We start from the raw sequence: 18,322 nt of genomic DNA, 5'->3' as shown, positions 1-18,322 counted from the left end.
ACCATTCCGGAGTTCAGGACTCGGATCCGAATAGATTTCGAAAAGCTCGCCGCGTCGCCTGAATGGCTTCTTCGAGCTCGCTTTCCGTTATCGTCAGGGGTGGTACGAAGCGAACAACACGCGGGCCTGCTGGCACTAGCAGGACGCCCTCACGCATCGCAGCTTGGACAAATTGTGGTGAGCACGGCTCGTGAAACTCTAGTCCTTGAATGAGGCCCCAGCCACGAGTCTCGCGCACCACCGAAGGGTACGCACGAGCCAGGGACTCGAGCGTGTTACGAAGCTGAGCGCCGCGAGCGCGTACATTCTCCAGCACATTGTCCTCGACCAGCGCCCTAGTGACCACGAGACCCGCACGACAGGCCAGCGGATTCCCGCCAAAGGTCGAGGCGTGCTCGCCAGGTTGCAGGATATCGCGCAAGCGGGCATTGCAGATCATGGCCCCGATAGGTATTCCGCCGCCAAGTCCCTTGGCGAGCGTGAAGATGTCCGGCTGTATGGAGAGATTCTCGAAGCCAAAGAGCTTACCTGTCCGCCCCATGCCAACCTGTACCTCATCGAGCACCAGCAATGCACCAGTTCGTTCACAAATGCGCTGAGCAGCAGCGAAAAAGGCTCGGTCTCCTGGCATGACGCCCCCTTCGCCTTGCAACGCCTCCAGCATAATCGCTGCCAAGCCAGTTCGAGGTGCACCTTGGATCCGTCGCCACCAAGAGTTCCGCATCTGCTCTAGCTCGTTGACAACGCGTTCCAGTGCAGCTACGTCGTTGTAGGGAACGTATCGAAATCCCGGCATCAACGGTTCGAAGCCGCGCTGGTACTTCGGCTGACCTGTTGCAGTGATGGTCGCCAGCGTTCGACCGTGGAAGCTGTTCATCGCCGTGACCACCACCGGCACATCCAAACCGAGTTGGGTGTGCGCGTACTTCCGTACCAGCTTGAGCGCTGCCTCGTTGGCCTCAGCGCCCGAGTTACAGAAGAACACGCGGTCGCCGCAGGAGTGCTCAACAAGCCACTTGGCTAAACTTGCCTGCTCTACTGTATAATACAAGTTCGACACATGATGTAGGCGACGAATTTGGTCCGACACTGCAGAAACAAGCCTCGGATCTGCGTGGCCTAGGGAGCAAGTCGCGATTCCCGCCACACAGTCGATGTACGTTCGCCCGTTGTCGTCGACGACTTTTGAGCCGCGGCCACTCACCAGGGTCAGCGGATACCGCGCATACGTATTTTGAACATAGCGATCAAACTCAGCGCGATCAAACTGGGTAGTCTTCTCCCGACTCGGCGCGTCTTCGAGCACGAGGCGGGTTGGCAGGCGGACCGTGCCACTTTGGGGCTTCGAGTAGACTGCGTTGCGGTGCCGTCTCCCTGAAACCCTTCCACTCGACCAAAAGCAAGGATCCGACAGGAATACATGAGAGCTGCTGATGAAAGCAGGTGTCATAAACGTTCCATCCTTACGCTCGTGAATCGTCCTCATGGCTGCAAGGGATTGCCAGTTACTGCAAAGATCTTTGCGAGTGAATGCGCGATGTGTATGGCGAAAGCGTATTGCCGCGTATTGCCCGATTCCATACGATCCGTTGAGTGCTATGGCGGCGGTGGCCGCGCAGCGTGCGCCTTGCGCCATTTGGAGATCTGGCAGGGTTCTGGCGTGCACGCACGCATGCACGCACGCACGCACGCACAGCCGTGTGATGCGCGTATCTCCGCGACGCTGTCTCCGTTCGTGCCTAGGCGTGTGCTGGAGGCGCCTTGCTTCGCAGTGCTTTTAAAAAGCGCTGCTCGCGTGCATGTGCGGACGCTTCGCGCTGTACTACTCTCGAGAACAGCTTGAACGAGTTGCTGGAACAACTCGCTGGGCTGACGCGAAGGACCAGGAAAAGCGCTACCACTACCAGCCGCGCTACAATGTAGCTCCGCAGCAAACGGTACCACTGCTGCGCACTGTTTCAGGCGAGCGTGTTCTGCAACCAATGCGCTGGGCGTTTCCGATTCGTGGGCGAACTTTTGGTAAGGGTGAGAGCCCTCCAATCGTCATCAACGTGCGGGCGGAGACTGCTCTTGAAAAGGCGAGCTTCCGGTCAGCGTTAGATGCAGGTCAGCGCGCTGTGGTTATTGCGAACGGGTTTTACGAGTGGAGCGCTGCAGATGCCCCTGGTGAGCAACAGGACGTGGGTAAAATCAAAACAATGACGAAAGCATCCCGAATACCCTATTTTATCTATCACGGTGTTACAAAGAGAGAGAGCAAGGACCACTTGGCGCCTCGGAACGCGCACGACATGATCGACCGACCGTTGTTTATGGCCGCCTTGTTCGTTGAGGAGACAGAGATGAATCGATTTGCGATTTTTACTGTCGCAGCCAGCGACAAAATTCAGTGGATGCATAACCGCATGCCGGCACTTTTGGAAACCGAGGATCAGCTCCAGGCATGGCTCGACGTTGAGCAGGTGCCTGCTCGTGTGGCGGTGCATCGTTGTCTGCAGCCGACTGAGCAAATCGTTTGGCACCCTGTATCGAATACAGTGTCTTCCGTCAAGAACGAAGGTCCGTCATTGATAGAGCCTCGACGCGATGAGCCCGGAAAAAAACCCGGCCTTGATATCCGAAGTGCTTTTGCCAGAGGATTGAAACGCTCTCCCTCCGCACAAGATCTCCAAGCGCCGGAGACGAAGCAAATGCGGCATACGTACCAAGCGAATCGATAGAGGTCAAGCGCGATTCGGAACGAATCAGTAGCAATGCATTTGCCGGATGCAGCCGCTGCTTCCCCGATTCCTGCGAAGGACGATTGCCAACAAGCTGCATGCTCCGAGCAATCTTTCGTGGATGGATCGTTCCGAAAAAAGTTTTGCCAGATTTTTGAATCGAGTGCTCTGTGTCTGAATTGACGGCTCCTCGCACCAGAGGCGGACTTTGCGGGCTGCTTTCCAGTTGACCAGCGTCGCATAATGAATTCACTCATTAGATAGCCTGTGGATTGGCATGGTGCTTTACTCTGTAATATCGAATAATGGAACACCGTTCACGTTCTCCGATAGCCCAGGAAAAGCGTTTCCGGTCCATACTCATGCATTTAGACGGCACTCCAAGCCTGATGGACCGCTGACCGTACCGTACTGTGCTGCATTTGTGCTTTGCCACAGGCGGGAATCCAATGACACGTCTCGTAGCCATTGACTGTTTTTATCGAAAGTATTCCGTGTGTGTCAGCAAAATCCCCGACCTCACCAATAAACGATTCCCTCGATTATCTGCTCGACACAAAGGCGCTGGGCGCTCCGGAAGCACGGAACAATTTCGCAGGTTGATCGAGGCTTTCAAGCTTTGGTGCAGAGAGTGCCTGCGCGCATGCTTGCCGGTGGAAGTACGACATGGGAAGCCTCTCAATTTTGATTCCCTCGTCACCTGACGTTCGATCAGCTTACCGCATACCACCTCGTGCGTCCGTCTCTTCTTCACGCGCCCCTTCTCTGCCTACTCCAATGTGCGGCCGCGCCCCTGATGCATGAATGCAGTCCTGAACTCATCGACGCGAGTCGTGCAGCATCGATTCGTGCACTCGTTGAACGCGCTCATCAAAGGATCAGAGATGCACTCCTTTCGCGCCTCAGCACGTCTTGCGTGATAGGCTGACGCCAAACGATAATACGTATCGGTCATTTCTTTGTCCAACTCATTGAAGACGTTGGCGGACGCACGTTCCCTGCCTCAGTAAACCCCAATCCATTGGCGGTCATAGCACGAAGTCGCATACTCCAGCCAAAGATCGTCCGCACGAGCCACTTTTACGCTGATGTACTCTCTAAATGAAGCGTGCAAAGCAGCGCACGCTGCACGACACGGTGCACACAGCGTCGAGACCAGTCCTGACACAATCATTCAAGTTGTTGGTATGCCGCCTTGAGTCTGCCATACCCGACTCTTGTTGGTACCCAGGCCTGGAAAAGTTGATCTGGTACAACTTCACGCCGTTCAGATTTTCAGCTCTGTCCTCTGGATGTAGAGGGACAGCTACAGCGATTAAGTTGTTGAATCCGGGATCCACACTGATCATAAAGTCTTGCTCTTCATCTATCCTGAACACCTGAACATGAGTCTCGTCGCGCGACACATGCCAATTTTTGACAAAGGCTTTGCAGCTCGATACTCTGTTGCCCTCTATCATTCTTTAAAAACCCTTCCCACTTCCTCCCTCTAAGCGAGAAATCTTCATCAAGCTCTGCCAGCGCTCTGCGCGAGGTCGTGAGAACGCTTCCTTGTTGCTCGCGGAGACTAGTGCAATAGTAACCTGCTTCCTCTACGTGCCGGGGCGACACGCATGTAATCGACATGCTCTATACCTGATTTCTTCGCGGAATTCAGAAGTACTAGTTTGGCAGCATCACCGAAGCTCTCCGTTCGTCTTTGTATATCCACTACGCCTTAACTACAAGCTCGTCACCGTCGCCGTCACCAGCATATATCCACTGACCGAGGCAAATCTTTTCGATTGCTGCCCCGCAAGAGCACAGGGGCAGCACCGTAGTTCACGGCTGGCAAAGGTACACAACGACTTGATGACGAGCGACGCCACGGTTGCAAACGATTCGTCCATGCGTCTTAGAACATCAAAATGGCGTATGACAACAGAGAAGATACATTGGTTTGTATTGAACCAGGCAGAATACGCTGGCACGAAGTGCTTGTCAATGTCGATCTGAGCCACGCACTCCCTGGCTGCTTTCGAGTGTTGGAAAGCGGCAGTGTCATACGGGCAGCGAGAAGACTTTGAGAAGCAGGCACCATGAAGCGTGCTTCAGTTAATGGAGTGGTGCTGAACGATCTTGCTCATTTGGCGATTTCGTCGTAACTCTACGATTGAAAATCCGCAAGGGCTAATGTTGTTGGAGTGCTCGAGAGTACCTGTTTTACAAACAGCGGTTTGCCCCTCTTTGCGTACCACTGTGCGGCGCTACCGTTTCCCCTGAACGAGGTCTCCTCGAGCGAAACGATGCCGCCTGCCTCCTGGGATACGCATTCGCGTTCTAATACTAGATGGATATTGAGTAGTTCACTGCGTGACGGTCTCCTATGACAGTGTGCGTACTTCTTTGTCCATTCATGTACGTTCATCGCGGTTCATATCAACGGTGTGGACACTTCACATCCCATGGATTCTGTTATGCTATTTTTAAGAAAACATATCGAGTTAAAAAGATTGACGAGTAGGTGACGATGGGCACAGAGTAGAACAGAATCCGTGATAAGAGCACGACGACGAGAACAAGGACGACGAGCAGCTTTGCTCAATAACCCACTGATGATCGCGGAATGAGTGACTTGTAGAGTGAATGCCATTCTTCGCAAGTACGTTATGATAGTATAAAATTTCCCACCATCTCTCTTCGGTCCACGGAATAGACTCCATTCGTTGAATACGAGCGGGACGAAGGAACAAAAATGAAAGGCGCGCTTGTACAGTTAGCCCAGGCATCAGGGTTCTGCATTTAAGACTGCTTCTGGGGTAGTATCACGAGGAAAATTTTCCATCGACGATCGTTCTGGCCGAAACCACAGACCCAGAATCCAGGGCGATATTTCAGCAGCGATCAGTGCGGTTCAGAGCTCCAGCGTGTTCTTTACGCAATCCTGATCAAATGGCGTCGCAGTGTTCCAAGAACACGTCAAGGCGGGCCAGTGCCATCATCGGCAGGGCAGGTGCTCGATATCTCGATTTTCCATGGAACCCCTGTTCCAGCAAAATCGCGTTGCCTCTTTCAGCTTACGAAGATCTCCGCAGCACGCACTCGGAATTTGTAGCACTGCACGACATCACCCTAAGGCACGCTGCATGAGATGCCAGCTGTATGAATCTGCGTGCCCCAGTATTCTATCTGGAAAAATACTATGGAATCCTGCGCATCGATTCACGCGATGCCGGTCATCTTCCAGGTGGTCAATACCGTCAAAAGATTCAGAAAATATGCGGTTCACGAGTGTCCACCAGTGAGGCCGCTCCGCGAAGGTTTTGGCTTCGTTCGTGCACAGAGTCCGGGAATCTTGGACTCAGGTCCGCTTTCTCTGCACTCGTCCGCAGAGTCACCATACGCGCAACCCTGCCCATACTAACCATAGCTGAAACAATCGTTGTCTGCAGCGCTAACCTCAAGGACCAGTTGTTCCGTGTTCATCGCGCGTCGCGGATGCCAGTAATGCCGCGAGTTCGCCAGATTGTGCCATTTCGCGGCAGACATCAAGGCCGCCAATGAGCTCACCTCGTACGTAAAGTTGGGGAAATGTCGGCCACTGACTGTATGCTTTCACCTCTTGACGGACCTGCTCGTCAGTTAGTACGTCAAATGTGGCAAGACTGGCACGTGGCAGTTTGAGATCCCCCACAAGAAGCTGCACGATCTGTTGACTAAACCCACACCGAGGCCGCTCAGGCGTTCCTTTCATAAAAAGCAGTATCGGGTGCTCGCTAATCATCTTCTCAACCCGCTGCCGCACCGTCTTCGTATCCGCCGCAGCCGAGTTGTGAACCAGCTGTTCTACCAGCGCGCCAACGCGTGCCGGGTAGACACCCTCGACACGGTCGCTGGGTTGATGCGCGTGCGCCGGGAACGCGAGCACAGTTGGCACCGCACCAACCTTGTATGTCTCAAGAACCTTAGAGAGCTTTGATCTTTGTTCATGCAAATCGAAACAGAGCAGTCGTAGCTCCGGCTGCAGTTGCCTCTGCGCCTGAAGCGCACGATAAACACTGCGACTAGCCGCCAGCGTTTCCGCGGGCGCCGAACTCCAGATAAAAAGCACTGTCGACCTTTCTACAGACCCTGAACTGATCCACTCACTTGGATCATCCCGGGGGATACGCAGTTCCTCTTCATCTATCGTTTTCTGCGAGTTCATTGCAGCGAACCCTCGACGTCACCGCAGCGCGCCATATGTAGGATACGATGACGCAGTGAAGTCGTGCGCGCATCTGGTGCTCCAGATCCCGCCAATGCCGGGCACGTCGTTGCTTCATAGGGAACCGATTCGGAGATACTCAACCGATAGCAAAATAACATGGAACGGGTCCTCCAACTCGGACGTACTATCGAACGTCAGCGTCGCTTCCGCCCGTCATCAACACCGGCCTTTGCGGGCCTCCTCTGCGACGGGTCCTTGTTCCTAGTTCTTGCATCAGATGTTGATATACGCTGGTCTCTGGTGTCCCGCCTGCTTCGATGCCAGCAGTCGACCGATGGTGATGGCAGCGTTCAGGCCCCGAAGCCGTCGCTGCGCGCTGTTGACAACGCATTCCATGCACAGACTGGAATTGGAAACGTTGCTTCGCTCGCGATTTTCATTTTGTCTTCATAGAGACTCGTGGCGTCCTTCGCAGCGGTAACACGAAACTGTGATCAGGTGCTCTCACACGTACGCCGTACGTTCTCACTGGAGAAGCACCCAGTGGCGTGCGCACGCTTGCCTCGTCGCTCAGTACATGCCCTTGACGAATGAAGAAGGCTGCCTTGGATGCCGTGCTCCATTTCCGAGCCCAGTGTCGCACGCAGCGATCACGGGCTTGTGCTGGGCGATCCTCTCGGGGAGCACGCCGCCTGTTTTACATGGAAGCGTACGCTGTTCCTCTCGGTAGACGGTACGTGGAGCGCGATGTTGTCCACGATGAAGCAACTACCCGAAGGAAAGCGCCGCTCGAAGGACAAGTCGAAGTATATTGAGCGATGCACGCTCACTCCATGCAAAGCGGTGACGAGCGCTACACCGGCAGCGGTCGCTGCGACGACTGAACCCAGCGTCCAGGGCGCTTTTCTGCGCTTGCGAACAGGCGACTCGGGAGCCTCTGGCAGCCTGTCCCGTGCGAGGTATCAGGGTGCTGGTGCCGCATACCGTCTCGTCGACGGGCGCGAAGATTAGGGTGTTTGTCTTTCGACCAGGGATCGCTTATTTGAGTTTGCAAGTCCAGTGAGCGATTGAAATAACATATTCTGCAAGTCGTAATGAGACGACGTCGAGATCCCTTCATCGCCAATCCAGCGGAGCGCATTGCTGCACAACCAACTTGCCTTGAAACAGAAAGATCGGAAACGTGAATGAAGATTATGATTCGCGTATACAACACGTAATAAAAGGAGAATCCTGGAGGCTTGCACGTCTGAACGCTGTGATCATGTCGGTTATGTTACGAGCCCTTAGTCGCGAATGCCGCCAATGATCTTGATTCCAGTCACCTAGCGAGATCCAGCGCCAGATAGTCGCATGCACCACACCGAAACCACGACCGATCATCCTAAAATCGACAAATGAACCCGTAAACTAGTATCGCTGCACTTGGAAAGTCGAGGCTGCATACCGATACAAGTTTGGAAAAATTCGCAAGACATGATTAGATCGAGCAGTTCCGTGATTCATTCCCATCAGGCAGGAGCATAGCCTGCGATTCGCGGCGAGTGTACGGAGGGCTTCACGATCGGCGCGGCGCTGGCGCAGAACACTCCCGTCCGTTTTTTCGTTCGCAGTTTCGTGTTTCGTTTCGCACCTGGACACACGTTTTGCAGTACAAATCGTCCACTGTGCGCAATGTCAATTGCCACGGTAACTTTTGTATTCCTAATGGGTACCTGTACAGGTATGTACGTTGCTCAGCAGTACCGAGTACCGAACGTCAAGTTCTGGCTGGAGGAAACCCGAAGGGCTGTTCTCCGGTTTGAGCGTAACATGCGCCAAGAGCAGGCGCACAAGTGAGCGTTTCCGAAAGGGACAGTTCGACGAGGGCGCCAGCCTTTCCTCTGCTGCAACTGTGTGTTCGTGCAGTGCTGTTTTTCTCTGAGTGCGATAGGGTGGCAAGCAAGGCGAACAGCGTTCGTTTCTCAGCAGCACGATATCCTCGAGTTTCGTGAGCGACACTGAGTGCGGTCGGAGAGCGCTAATGCGAAGGTTTATCGTCGATATTGTGGGAAAACTGCAGGCTTTACGTTTCTACCGGATGTTGCTGCTTCGATTGCTCGAGCACCTCATCATAGACGCTCCGTTCGATGTGGCGTCTACAACGACCTGGAGACTGGTTGTCACAAAGAGTATGCAGCTCGACTGGACACTAATCGAGACGAAGGATGGAACTTGATATCCATGCCGAGCGACGCCTCAGGCACAGCCTTGTGTGCAAGCACGAGCACGCATGCAATGACGCTCCTCCGCATGAGCAGACGAGCCTATGTAAGCGACGCTTCGAAAAGCGACAGTATACAGTGAACCGCGAAGCTCGTCGTCGACCTTTGCTATTTTTATTTGTGATACAGTAGTGGACGCTGTGTGCGGATAATGCCGCGGTCGATCGCTGTTCGGTTTCGTTCATGGTCTAGCCTGAGTAGAGGCGGCGGCGGCGGCGGCGGCGACTCCGTCCGATTCACTGGACCGCTTTTCCTGAGGAAGATAAGCACGAGGGCATGCCTACCAGCATCTTGGGTGTGTACGGAGGACTTTTGAAATAGCTGGTTTCTGTTGATTCCAGCGGAGTTCTCGTGTCATGAATAGTCTCGACGCGTTGCCGACGCTGCATAGAGAACTTTATAAACTGCTGCTTTCTACTGTTTCCGATAGAGTTCAACTGCCCGCTTACGAGCATTGCTTGGAGACAAATGCTCAAGTCGAGCGTGCGCCCGGGGCATACAGGGTCCCAGCTAGAATCTCCCATTCCATGTGCGTCGTTGTATTGTCTGGTTACAGTGAAGCCAAAACTTTTCCTTTGCTGCACGTGCGAGCCACAGTACATACTGGCGCTGCTGGCGCTGACCGAGTATCTCTGCAGCAGCAGCAGCAGCAGCAGCTGAGGTGTTGGCCCTGAAAAACGCTTTTTGGAAAGGCGCGTCAAACCAGTGAAATGGCGAGCCAACAGCAGCACGCGCATGACGCCGCCTTTACACTGAGAGGTCACCCAAAACCTCTACAGTTCAGTATCGTTACTTTCAATCTACTGGCTCCGTGTTACGCTGTGCGTCCGCCAGCGCTCTGTGAGCGTTCTCAGAACAGCGGGTGCAGTGGAGGGAGCCCGGAGTGGTCGCAGCCGCAACGCTGGCAGCAGAGAGCAGAAAGAACGTGCACGTTCCTCGCGGACGGCACTTGCACAGTCCAACAGCGCGAGGATGGCATTCGTGAGCAACCAAAACTCATAGGAGACATCATTTGTCTCCAAGAGTACCTGTTCGAACCTGCGTATGAGGAGATCTTTCAAACGCGGTTTCCCGCGGAGACCTTTCGCTGGATCAAAGCGAAGCGTCCTGGTAGCAAACGAGACGGTCTGGCGGTATTTTTTCGGCGCACAGACTTTCATGTAGAAAAGTGGCGATGCTTCACTTTGACCCCACTCGGTGACCGTATCGGCCTGCTGGTGCACCTTCGACCCACGTGGGCCCCGCATATGCATCTTCTTGTCCTGAATGTACATCTGACGTATCCACATCATATCTGGGACAACGCTCTGCGGAAGCACCAGGTTCGAACTGTGCATCATATGACGGCACAGGCTCGTGAGGAGATTCCTCCTTGCCATCGAGTCGTTGTGCTCTGTGGCGACTGGAATACCCTCGGTGCTGAGGATCCCGTTCTTCGCTACCTGGAGTCCAATATGTACGTCCGCTGCCGCTTACCTCAGCGCTCTGTGACGCACCTGACGCACGACGGTAAGCAGATCTGTTGCGATCATGTTTTTTTGGACTGGGCCTCGGAGAAGATCTTTCAAAGTGCTCAGTTATTGCCGCCTGAATTGGAAGCGGATCAGTGGCCGGATATTGAGCGCTATGATCTGTCGGATCATCGTCCGGTGCGCGTTCTGCTCAGACTCGAGACAGAGCGCAGTGCGTTGTGAGCGCGGTTTATGGTATTCGTTGTGAACGAGAAACCTGCGCATGTGTACGAAGCGTACCAGCGGCACTGTCATGATGGGCATTCCCTGTGGAAGTAGTCGGCTGTCGATCACAAGTCGAGCGATCGAGAACAGCGCGGTGAAGCTGAGCGCATCGCTTGCGCCGCACGCCCTGTTGCCTGCTGTCGTGCTCTGGCGTCTGGAATGTACGAGCTTGTCACGGGGTATCCGAACGCGAGCAAACCGCGGTGCTCCGTTTGCTCCGTGGTCAAGCTGCTGGTCTAGCCAGTTGACGCATTCAGACGTTTCGGGGACCGAGCTGCAAACTTCGCCCGATTGTCGGTGATAGCGCATCGCTTTCCAGGCGCAGCCTGGCGGAGTTGCCTTGCTCTATTGCGTTCCGCATGGGCGCTTCTGGGTCCTCAGCACCTGACCGTAACGGCCCTCGTGCAGCGAGTACGCTGTGATTCTTCGGCAGTGTTTCCTCGCCAGCGATCTTGCGTTGGACAAAGCATCGCGGGCGCGTGGCGCTCGCAATGATGAGCGAGCTCCTCGTGGTGCAACGGATCCACAAATCCCGGACTTCTCTGCAGAGACCTGAATACGATGATCGAGACGTCGAACTTTTTGTGATAACCGGACAGCACCGTTCACTTCAGAGACACGCTGTCAAACGCGCGCGGTTTGCGTCCACGTTCATCACAGCGGATGACATGCGTCCGGTAGGCATCCCGTCTGTCGTGGAATAGCGTCGTTCGACGATGATCACAGCTGAACAGTCTGCGTGATCGCTTGAACACGTTACTTGGCAGCACACTAGCCACCATGATATGTGGATACAGCACGATCGTCAATTTATCGAGCAGCTCGCCGACGGATGCACGAACTCGGCTACCAAGAGCATGCCGTGATGAACCGCGTCTTCGGGCTGCGTGGAAAGCGCCCGCCCTCATCGGATCCGGGTTCGAATGCTGGATCATAGGCGCCCCGCTACAAGCAGCAGTTTGTTGAACGGATCCTGGACCCGAACCGGATCATAGACTTGCTTGAAGGTTCCAGACTTGTCGGGGTTTCGTGGACGTCCGTGGCAGACGAGCGACTGTGATGCGACCTGCAGACGCGGTTGGCACCCAACACCGGTGTAGTTTCGAGCGCACCTATTCCAAGCGTGTGTGTCGCGTCTCATCAGGTGCTCACCTTATCTCGCTACCCAGCTAGATTGATCCGGAGAAAAATCGCTTCGTGATTCGTGCCATGTGCTCTGAACGAATTGCATTCGTGTATGGCGCGATGCAGCATGTTCAGTGCTCGTTCAGCAATGCGTCTGGAATGGCGGGATCTTGACGACGCTCCCGTGCTTGTCGCTGAGAGCGTTTCAAAGCCACAGTTCGAATGCGCATCTTTATCCACTTTGCAACGCATATGCAGCATGATCAGCGTAACTTGTGATCAGATTCGTGGAAGAAATCGGTGCCTATCGGCGAGGGCGATGCGTCAGCTTTAACGTCTACGCCCAGTCCTTGAGCGATACGTTCAGATCTTGCTCACCTGAATCGGTTCGCCACAGTACGGACAAGAGCCATGATACATTTGGAACAGCTGCCGTGTCTCCGGAATACTTGCAAGCCAGGTGCGCAGGCAGCTGCGGTGATACGGTCGCCCGCATGATGCCGCATCGCACGCCCAATCGGGGATGCCCTCACCCTCCAGCTCATACGTATAGCAAATACCGCACTCGTTGTCTTTTGCGTTCTGCATCATATCCGCTGGACGCGGCGGCAAGGCCATCATGAGCACGACTTGTAGGTTCTCTCGCGGAGTCCGCGCGGACGAGTCCCAGAGTGCTCGGCGCTCAAAGAAACGATTCCGCATGGCCTCGATCCGCTGTTCGCTACCAAAGAAACGAACATTCGGGAGGCGGCATGGATCTGCTGGGTCGATTTCCACGACTAGTGAGCATTGTGGCGCCAGGTTCAGACGCCTTGACGACACCGCATACGTTGGATGCTCCGGCTCGAGAACCCAGGTGTGCGCATCAAAGTCATCCAGTACGCGGAAGTAAGGCTCAAGTTCATCGAGCATACTGCGGAATCGACGATAGGTCTCATAGATCGAGATAAATAAGCGTCCGTCTTCGGATGCAGGTCTGCAAATTGCCGTTGGACGCCATGGCAGCGCTGCTATGCAAGTTGGTTGCTCGCGCATGAGGTCGAGGATCTGGAGCTCGTGGAGGCGCCCGCCCGTGTCTATAGCCTGCAATGTGACAGACTCAAAATCCATCGCCAGATGCCGCAGGCAAGACCATCCGATATGCTTCAGATCCGTACACAGTCTCCGGTAGAAAAAAGGGTCCGGTAGCGTCGCCAACAACGTGCTACCTGCCACTGTAGGTGCCGGTGGTGGTACCGGCGTTCGTGGAACCGCTGCACGCCCATCTGCGCAGCGCTCGAGCAGGTCCTGGACCTCAGCAACGAACTCTGCTAGGTCGTGCGCTCGCTCTAACCGCTTTCGCAGGGCGCCATCGAGGCCATAATATGAAATGAGGTTTTCTGCCCAACTTTCAAGCGCATATGAGGCGTCACACAGGTCGGCGGGTCCTTTTGGACACTGTACGCGCAAGAAGCAAGCGCGATTCTCCCGCGACGCAGTCTTGATAGGCACAAACCCCGCGTACGTGAAGGTGCTGGGGTCTTCTAAAATCCACAGTGGCGTCATATGATTGAGACGCTGGATGAGCTGCAAGTCACGAAACAACGCTTCCTGACTCATGACGGATCGAAGCACGCACACCAGTCCGAATAGGATGCGATGAGCGCCTCGTTTGCACCACCGGCGCTGTGCCGCTGCCGAACAAGGATCGGGCGGGTTGCTGCACCAGAAGACAAGGCGCCGAGTGGCAGCGCTCGTGCGTTTGTATTGCACCCAGTGCCGGTCGCCACAAGAGTGCCTTATCAACGCCCCTGCAATCGTGGTAGAACGAAGGCATGGGTAGTGCGTTGCGCTTTTTGGAGCGGCATCGGCACAGCCTCATGAAAGGATCGCGACAGCGCCATCGGTGTGTCGTGCGGCACAGGCTGCGGCGAAGCAGACTGCGCTTTCACGAACGGGAGCAGAGGATCATCATGGAAAACGGAACTGCTGGCTCTCGGGCTGCATTTCGACTTTTCTCCATACGTATTTTTAGTCTACAGCAGTGGCGTGCGCAGTGAAGCAGTAAGGGATTGCGGACGCATACGTCGTTTTCGTATGCTCGATCGTATCCCCAGTGTGGCTCCGCCCGACGCAGTGGCGCTGGAACGCGTACCGTGCCTGGGATGAACCGGATTCGGCGACACCCTCAAAAAAAAGATCCTTAAAAGAGCCGAATGGTTCATCCAATGCGTATGCACACGTCCGCATGCTTCTGCTTTACTGACATGAAGCACGCTCAAATCACACATCCTCCAACTTATCGATTTTCTCTTACAAAGCGATTCGATGGTGCAGCAATTCTCGCCAGCCAACAGAAGATGAAGGGAGACCCAACGTCGTCTATCGGAGGCTTGTGCACAAGCTCATGACGGAAGCTCACGCAACATGTCTCGTAAGATAAGCAATTCCGGTCGAGAAAAAAACCTCCTATTTTGGTGGCCATCAACGGAACGGCATGCGACATCAGCGAGATATGTTACACGGGGTATGCCCCCAGGAGCTCCTGTCTCTTCTCTTCGCATAGAAAAGTGCCTCGGACTCGGTCTTTAGTCATCGTGGAGATCGCTTCCAGTGGATTATGCGAAACCGCCTTGCGCGAAGCGACCATGGACAGATCGAGGTTCCCTGCCTTCTTGTCCAGCCTTGATTTTGCTTCAAGTAATAGTTTCGTCGTTGAATACATCGTCTTCGATAAGTCCGTTATAGAATAGTACAACACGTGCTTGCAACAGCCAGAGCAGCGGCAGTTGGATCGCACAGAAGAAGCCCGTGATTCCAGGGTACTGCACCGAGCGCGTAGATGGAGGAAGGCATCGAGACGATTTCTCGTATTCGTCACGGGTACGTAGCGAGCGACGACGCGAGTGTTCACGTGAAACAGGGTGCACCTCGGAGGATGCGGTGTGGTGGACATATGCGAACATCCGATTACACGGACGTGCCAAATCTGCGACAGGGCAACCGAAGCTCTATCCATGGAAGATGAAAATCGCAAGCGAAGCATAGATCGCAACGTTCACCTGTGCATGGTATGCGTCGACAACAGCCTGAAGCGGCAAGTCGGCCATTGAACGCTGTGATCAACGTCCTTCGACACTGGACAGCTGTTCTTGATAGAAAGGCGAGACTGGTGCATGTCAAGCCAGGGATAAGAGAAAGCGACGGGAAACGGTCACAGAAAAAGCCTGCAAAGGTTGGTATTGATGACACTGGGAAGGGAGCCAAACATTTCACAGTACGCCCGAGCGAACTCAACGGTATGGCAACGCTGTTCTGTCTCCGTGATGCATCGGCATCAGCGATATATAAGCGCTACCGCAGGCGCCCAAAGCAGGTACTCTGTGACCGATAGGACATACGAAACGACCAGTACATCTGGAAGCAAGTATAGGTAATGGAACTCGGAGGTAAGTGCGTCATGATGGACGCTCTTTCGATAATCATTATCCATCTCACAATCTGGGACCCATTGTCCATGGAAACGTTTTATCGTCGGAGAGAAAATGGGTCCACAGCGCACGTATTCCATAAAGACATATGATGCTGGACTCGCTTGCGCAGCACGCGTAGCGTCGCCTCCCGTCGATCGGTCATCAACCTATCGCTTCGTTTCGTGCTGCGCCTTGCCCCAGACGTTGTCCATGTCGTCAACAACAAAACCGCGCACGAGGGCGGGTAAGCGTGCCCTCCAAAAGCGAGAACCGAAACTCGAGGAAAACCCGAAAAGGCTGCTTGTCCTGCGAGCAAGCAAGACTTCGCAGGTAGCGATTGGCGCTCTTCGTTCGCTAGCGCGGCTCAAAGCACCTCTGGTAACTGTTCTAAGGAAGCGGAACGAAGTGCGTCCTTTCGAGCTCGGCGGTGAGGGCCCGTTAGAGTTCTTATTACAGAGAAATGACTGCTCCTTGTTCGCGATCGCCACGCACGCTAAAAAGCGTCCGCATGGCCTCGTGCTTGGCCGAAGTTTCGACGGTCGGGTGCTGGACATGATCGAAGTAGGCGTCGAGTCACTGAAAACCCCGGAACAGGACACTGAGGCCCCAAAACGCGCTGGCTCCATAGGGTCGAAACCTTGCTTGTGTTTCCTGGGCGATGCATGGGCGAAAGTACCCCACGGCGAGCGACTGCGGAACTTGTTTCTGGACTTTTTCCGGGCTTACGATTTGGAAGAGGTGAACCTTGCTGGCATCGATCAAGTGATCGTACTGGTGGCGCAGTCGCCGCCTAGAAGCGTATTGGAAACCGTTGAGTCGGATGGATGCGGGGATCTGCGCATTCTGTTTCGACACTATCTTGTGCGACTGAAGAAACGAGCCGAGGGCGACGTGCGCCTGCCGCTGGTACGACTCGAACCCGCCATGCCGTGGATGGATTGGCGAGTGCGTCGTACTCGCTTTGCGAGTGATGCGCTGATGCGTCAAACAATGCCCACGCAGGAGCAACTGCGTGCAGCTGCCGGCTCTACGCTACCACGTCGTGAGAAGAACGTGAAATATGATCCAGCCCGATTGTCCAAGGTCGGAAAAGTTTACCTGCCGCGTCAGAGTCTGGAAACGCTGGAACTTGCCCCGTCTGCGCGACCACGGAAACGCATCCGGACCGGCACAAGCTCTGCAACTTCACCGGCGGGCACCGAATAGATGACGTTTGCCACTGGCAGCGGCAACCGGTCAGCATGGGTTTGAATTTGCCGCATGCCAAGCTCCGGGAGCGGTCTCGGTTTTCCACGGTGTCTCCGCAATGCTTGCCGCACGTTTATCGAAAACCACGCTGTCCAGTGGCGAATGGTCCCTGTCGAGTCCAGCGCTATGCGGAGCGCCAAGCAACTGCGGCAACGGCGCGGTGCTCGGCCCTGTACGCAAACATCAGTTTCAGACTGAAACGGAACCCTGAACTGCTCGCTCTGTTCCTGCCTTTCGATTTTTTTTCCGCTTTTTTGGATGCGCAGCCTCGGTATTCCAAGAACAGCAATAAGGGCGCACGAGTGCACACGTGGTTTTCGGCTTCTTGGTGTTTTTTTTCATAGTGGCGCACTCGATTCTTCGCCGCTGGAGTTCATGGTCGTTGCCGGAATCAAGATGATTCGCCACGCCCTCGAGCAAAGGTTCGTAAAGCAGCCGATATCGATATCCGGTTGATGTGTAAAGGTCTCGATGCTTCTCTTTTCATGACGAGAAGCATGCTCAAATCACACATGCATCAAGCTTTCGCATTTTCTACAACAGCTTGCGAGCGCCACAAGGCGCGCCACTGGACCGGAGAGAAGAAAACTCGACGTCGTACTTCGAGGACTTGCTCCTACGCTCGTGCCGAAAGTTCGCTGAACTTGTCACATCAAGCAATCGAGTTCGTTCGAAAGGCGCACACTAACTCCATGCGAGACATCAAGGAATTGGTACTCGACAGCGGCATGATCGTTCTCGTGAGATATGCTTCTGGAGATTCCCGTCTCTTCTATTTGGATGGAAACGGATTTTTGGCTCAAGCTCGAGCAACCTTAGCAATTGCTTTCAGTGGAGGGTGCGTCGCTGCTTTGCACGATGCGAGCGTAGAAGCATCGAAATTTCTCGAATTCTCGTTTTCCAACCTGGATTTTCATTCAAGGACTCGAATTATCATGGACGACATCGCGTTCAAAAAATCATCTATGGAATGGTAAAGTGTCCGCCTGCACGTGCAGCGAACAGAACGGCCTTCGATGGGCTCGCTCAGAACCAGCAGCCCATGATTGTCAGTACGGCACATGGTGCGTAAACGTACCAATGCATTAAGCGAGCATCGCGTACGCTTCAAGAGCATCTACCGAGCGATGAAGCAAGCTCTGTCGTGCCACGGGGCTGCACTCGGAGGAGGAATTTTGTTGGATAAATGGGAACAGTAGATAAAACCCGAGAGGTACCCCTGCGAAGGGCGCACTGAGTTTGTAGGAGCAGACAAGTCGGAAGCGCCAGGCGATGCGGCGATGGCGGCATCCGCCTGTGTATGAAATACGTCGGAAACCGGCGGAAGCGTCTAAATCAGAGCTTGTACGCTCTACGCAACATCTTTTCACTGTTGATGACGGAGTTGTGGTTAAACAAGAGTAGAGCGTTCTAAAGCTCTGATATAGGATGAACGAAAGGGAAGCGATTACAGAGAAAGCCCACAATGACTGGTCTTCATGATAACGGGAACGGACCCGAACTTGAGCGCGTACGCCCGATTCAACTCGGTAGAACCCGTCCCTTTTTCAGTCTGATATGGGTGTACCAGGATACGCTGCAGCGTGCG

The 18,322-nt window shown here is 54.4% G+C and overlaps 6 protein-coding genes and 1 non-coding gene across 7 annotated transcripts, besides 1 other annotated feature; 4 read left to right on the top strand and 3 right to left on the bottom strand.

Moving 5' to 3' along the window:
- Window positions 1-13: 13 nt before the first annotated feature.
- Window positions 14-1,486, bottom strand: CYME_CMQ064C (acetylornithine transaminase; the record flags this gene model as incomplete). The annotated part of the gene is made up of 1 exon (XM_005537966.1): window positions 14-1,486. One exon carries the CDS (start codon window positions 1,484-1,486, stop codon window positions 14-16), a length of 1,473 nt encoding a protein of 490 aa, XP_005538023.1.
- A 313-nt stretch (window positions 1,487-1,799) lies between these two features.
- Window positions 1,800-2,720, top strand: CYME_CMQ063C (hypothetical protein, conserved; the record flags this gene model as incomplete). Its single annotated transcript, XM_005537965.1, has 1 exon — window positions 1,800-2,720. The coding sequence occupies one exon, from the start codon at window positions 1,800-1,802 to the stop codon at window positions 2,718-2,720; it is 921 nt and encodes a 306-aa protein (XP_005538022.1).
- A 3,439-nt stretch (window positions 2,721-6,159) lies between these two features.
- On the bottom strand, window positions 6,160-6,906 carry CYME_CMQ062C (hypothetical protein, conserved; the record flags this gene model as incomplete). The annotated part of the gene is made up of 1 exon (XM_005537964.1): window positions 6,160-6,906. The coding sequence occupies one exon, from the start codon at window positions 6,904-6,906 to the stop codon at window positions 6,160-6,162; it is 747 nt and encodes a 248-aa protein (XP_005538021.1).
- A 1,620-nt stretch (window positions 6,907-8,526) lies between these two features.
- Window positions 8,527-9,579, top strand: CYME_CMQ061T. The gene has a single exon (XR_002461545.1). It is a non-coding gene; the product is annotated as a hypothetical transcript (transcript).
- Window positions 9,574-10,954: a sequence feature (possible transcribed region).
- CYME_CMQ059C (hypothetical protein, conserved) lies at window positions 9,884-10,867 on the top strand (the record flags this gene model as incomplete). The annotated part of the gene is made up of 1 exon (XM_005537963.1): window positions 9,884-10,867. The coding sequence occupies one exon, from the start codon at window positions 9,884-9,886 to the stop codon at window positions 10,865-10,867; it is 984 nt and encodes a 327-aa protein (XP_005538020.1).
- A 1,443-nt stretch (window positions 10,955-12,397) lies between the features above and the next one.
- CYME_CMQ058C (hypothetical protein, conserved) lies at window positions 12,398-13,633 on the bottom strand (the record flags this gene model as incomplete). Its single annotated transcript, XM_005537962.1, has 1 exon — window positions 12,398-13,633. The coding sequence occupies one exon, from the start codon at window positions 13,631-13,633 to the stop codon at window positions 12,398-12,400; it is 1,236 nt and encodes a 411-aa protein (XP_005538019.1).
- A 2,063-nt stretch (window positions 13,634-15,696) lies between these two features.
- Window positions 15,697-16,692, top strand: CYME_CMQ057C (hypothetical protein, conserved; the record flags this gene model as incomplete). Its single annotated transcript, XM_005537961.1, has 1 exon — window positions 15,697-16,692. The coding sequence occupies one exon, from the start codon at window positions 15,697-15,699 to the stop codon at window positions 16,690-16,692; it is 996 nt and encodes a 331-aa protein (XP_005538018.1).
- Between the last annotated feature and the right edge of the window lie 1,630 nt (window positions 16,693-18,322).

This window comes from Cyanidioschyzon merolae, chromosome 17 (assembly GCF_000091205.1).
Source record: "Cyanidioschyzon merolae strain 10D DNA, chromosome 17, complete genome".
Taxonomy (NCBI): Eukaryota; Rhodophyta; class Bangiophyceae; order Cyanidiales; family Cyanidiaceae; genus Cyanidioschyzon; species Cyanidioschyzon merolae.
The sequence above is the reverse complement of the archived record's forward strand: the minus strand, read 5'-3'. Positions and strand labels throughout refer to the sequence as shown.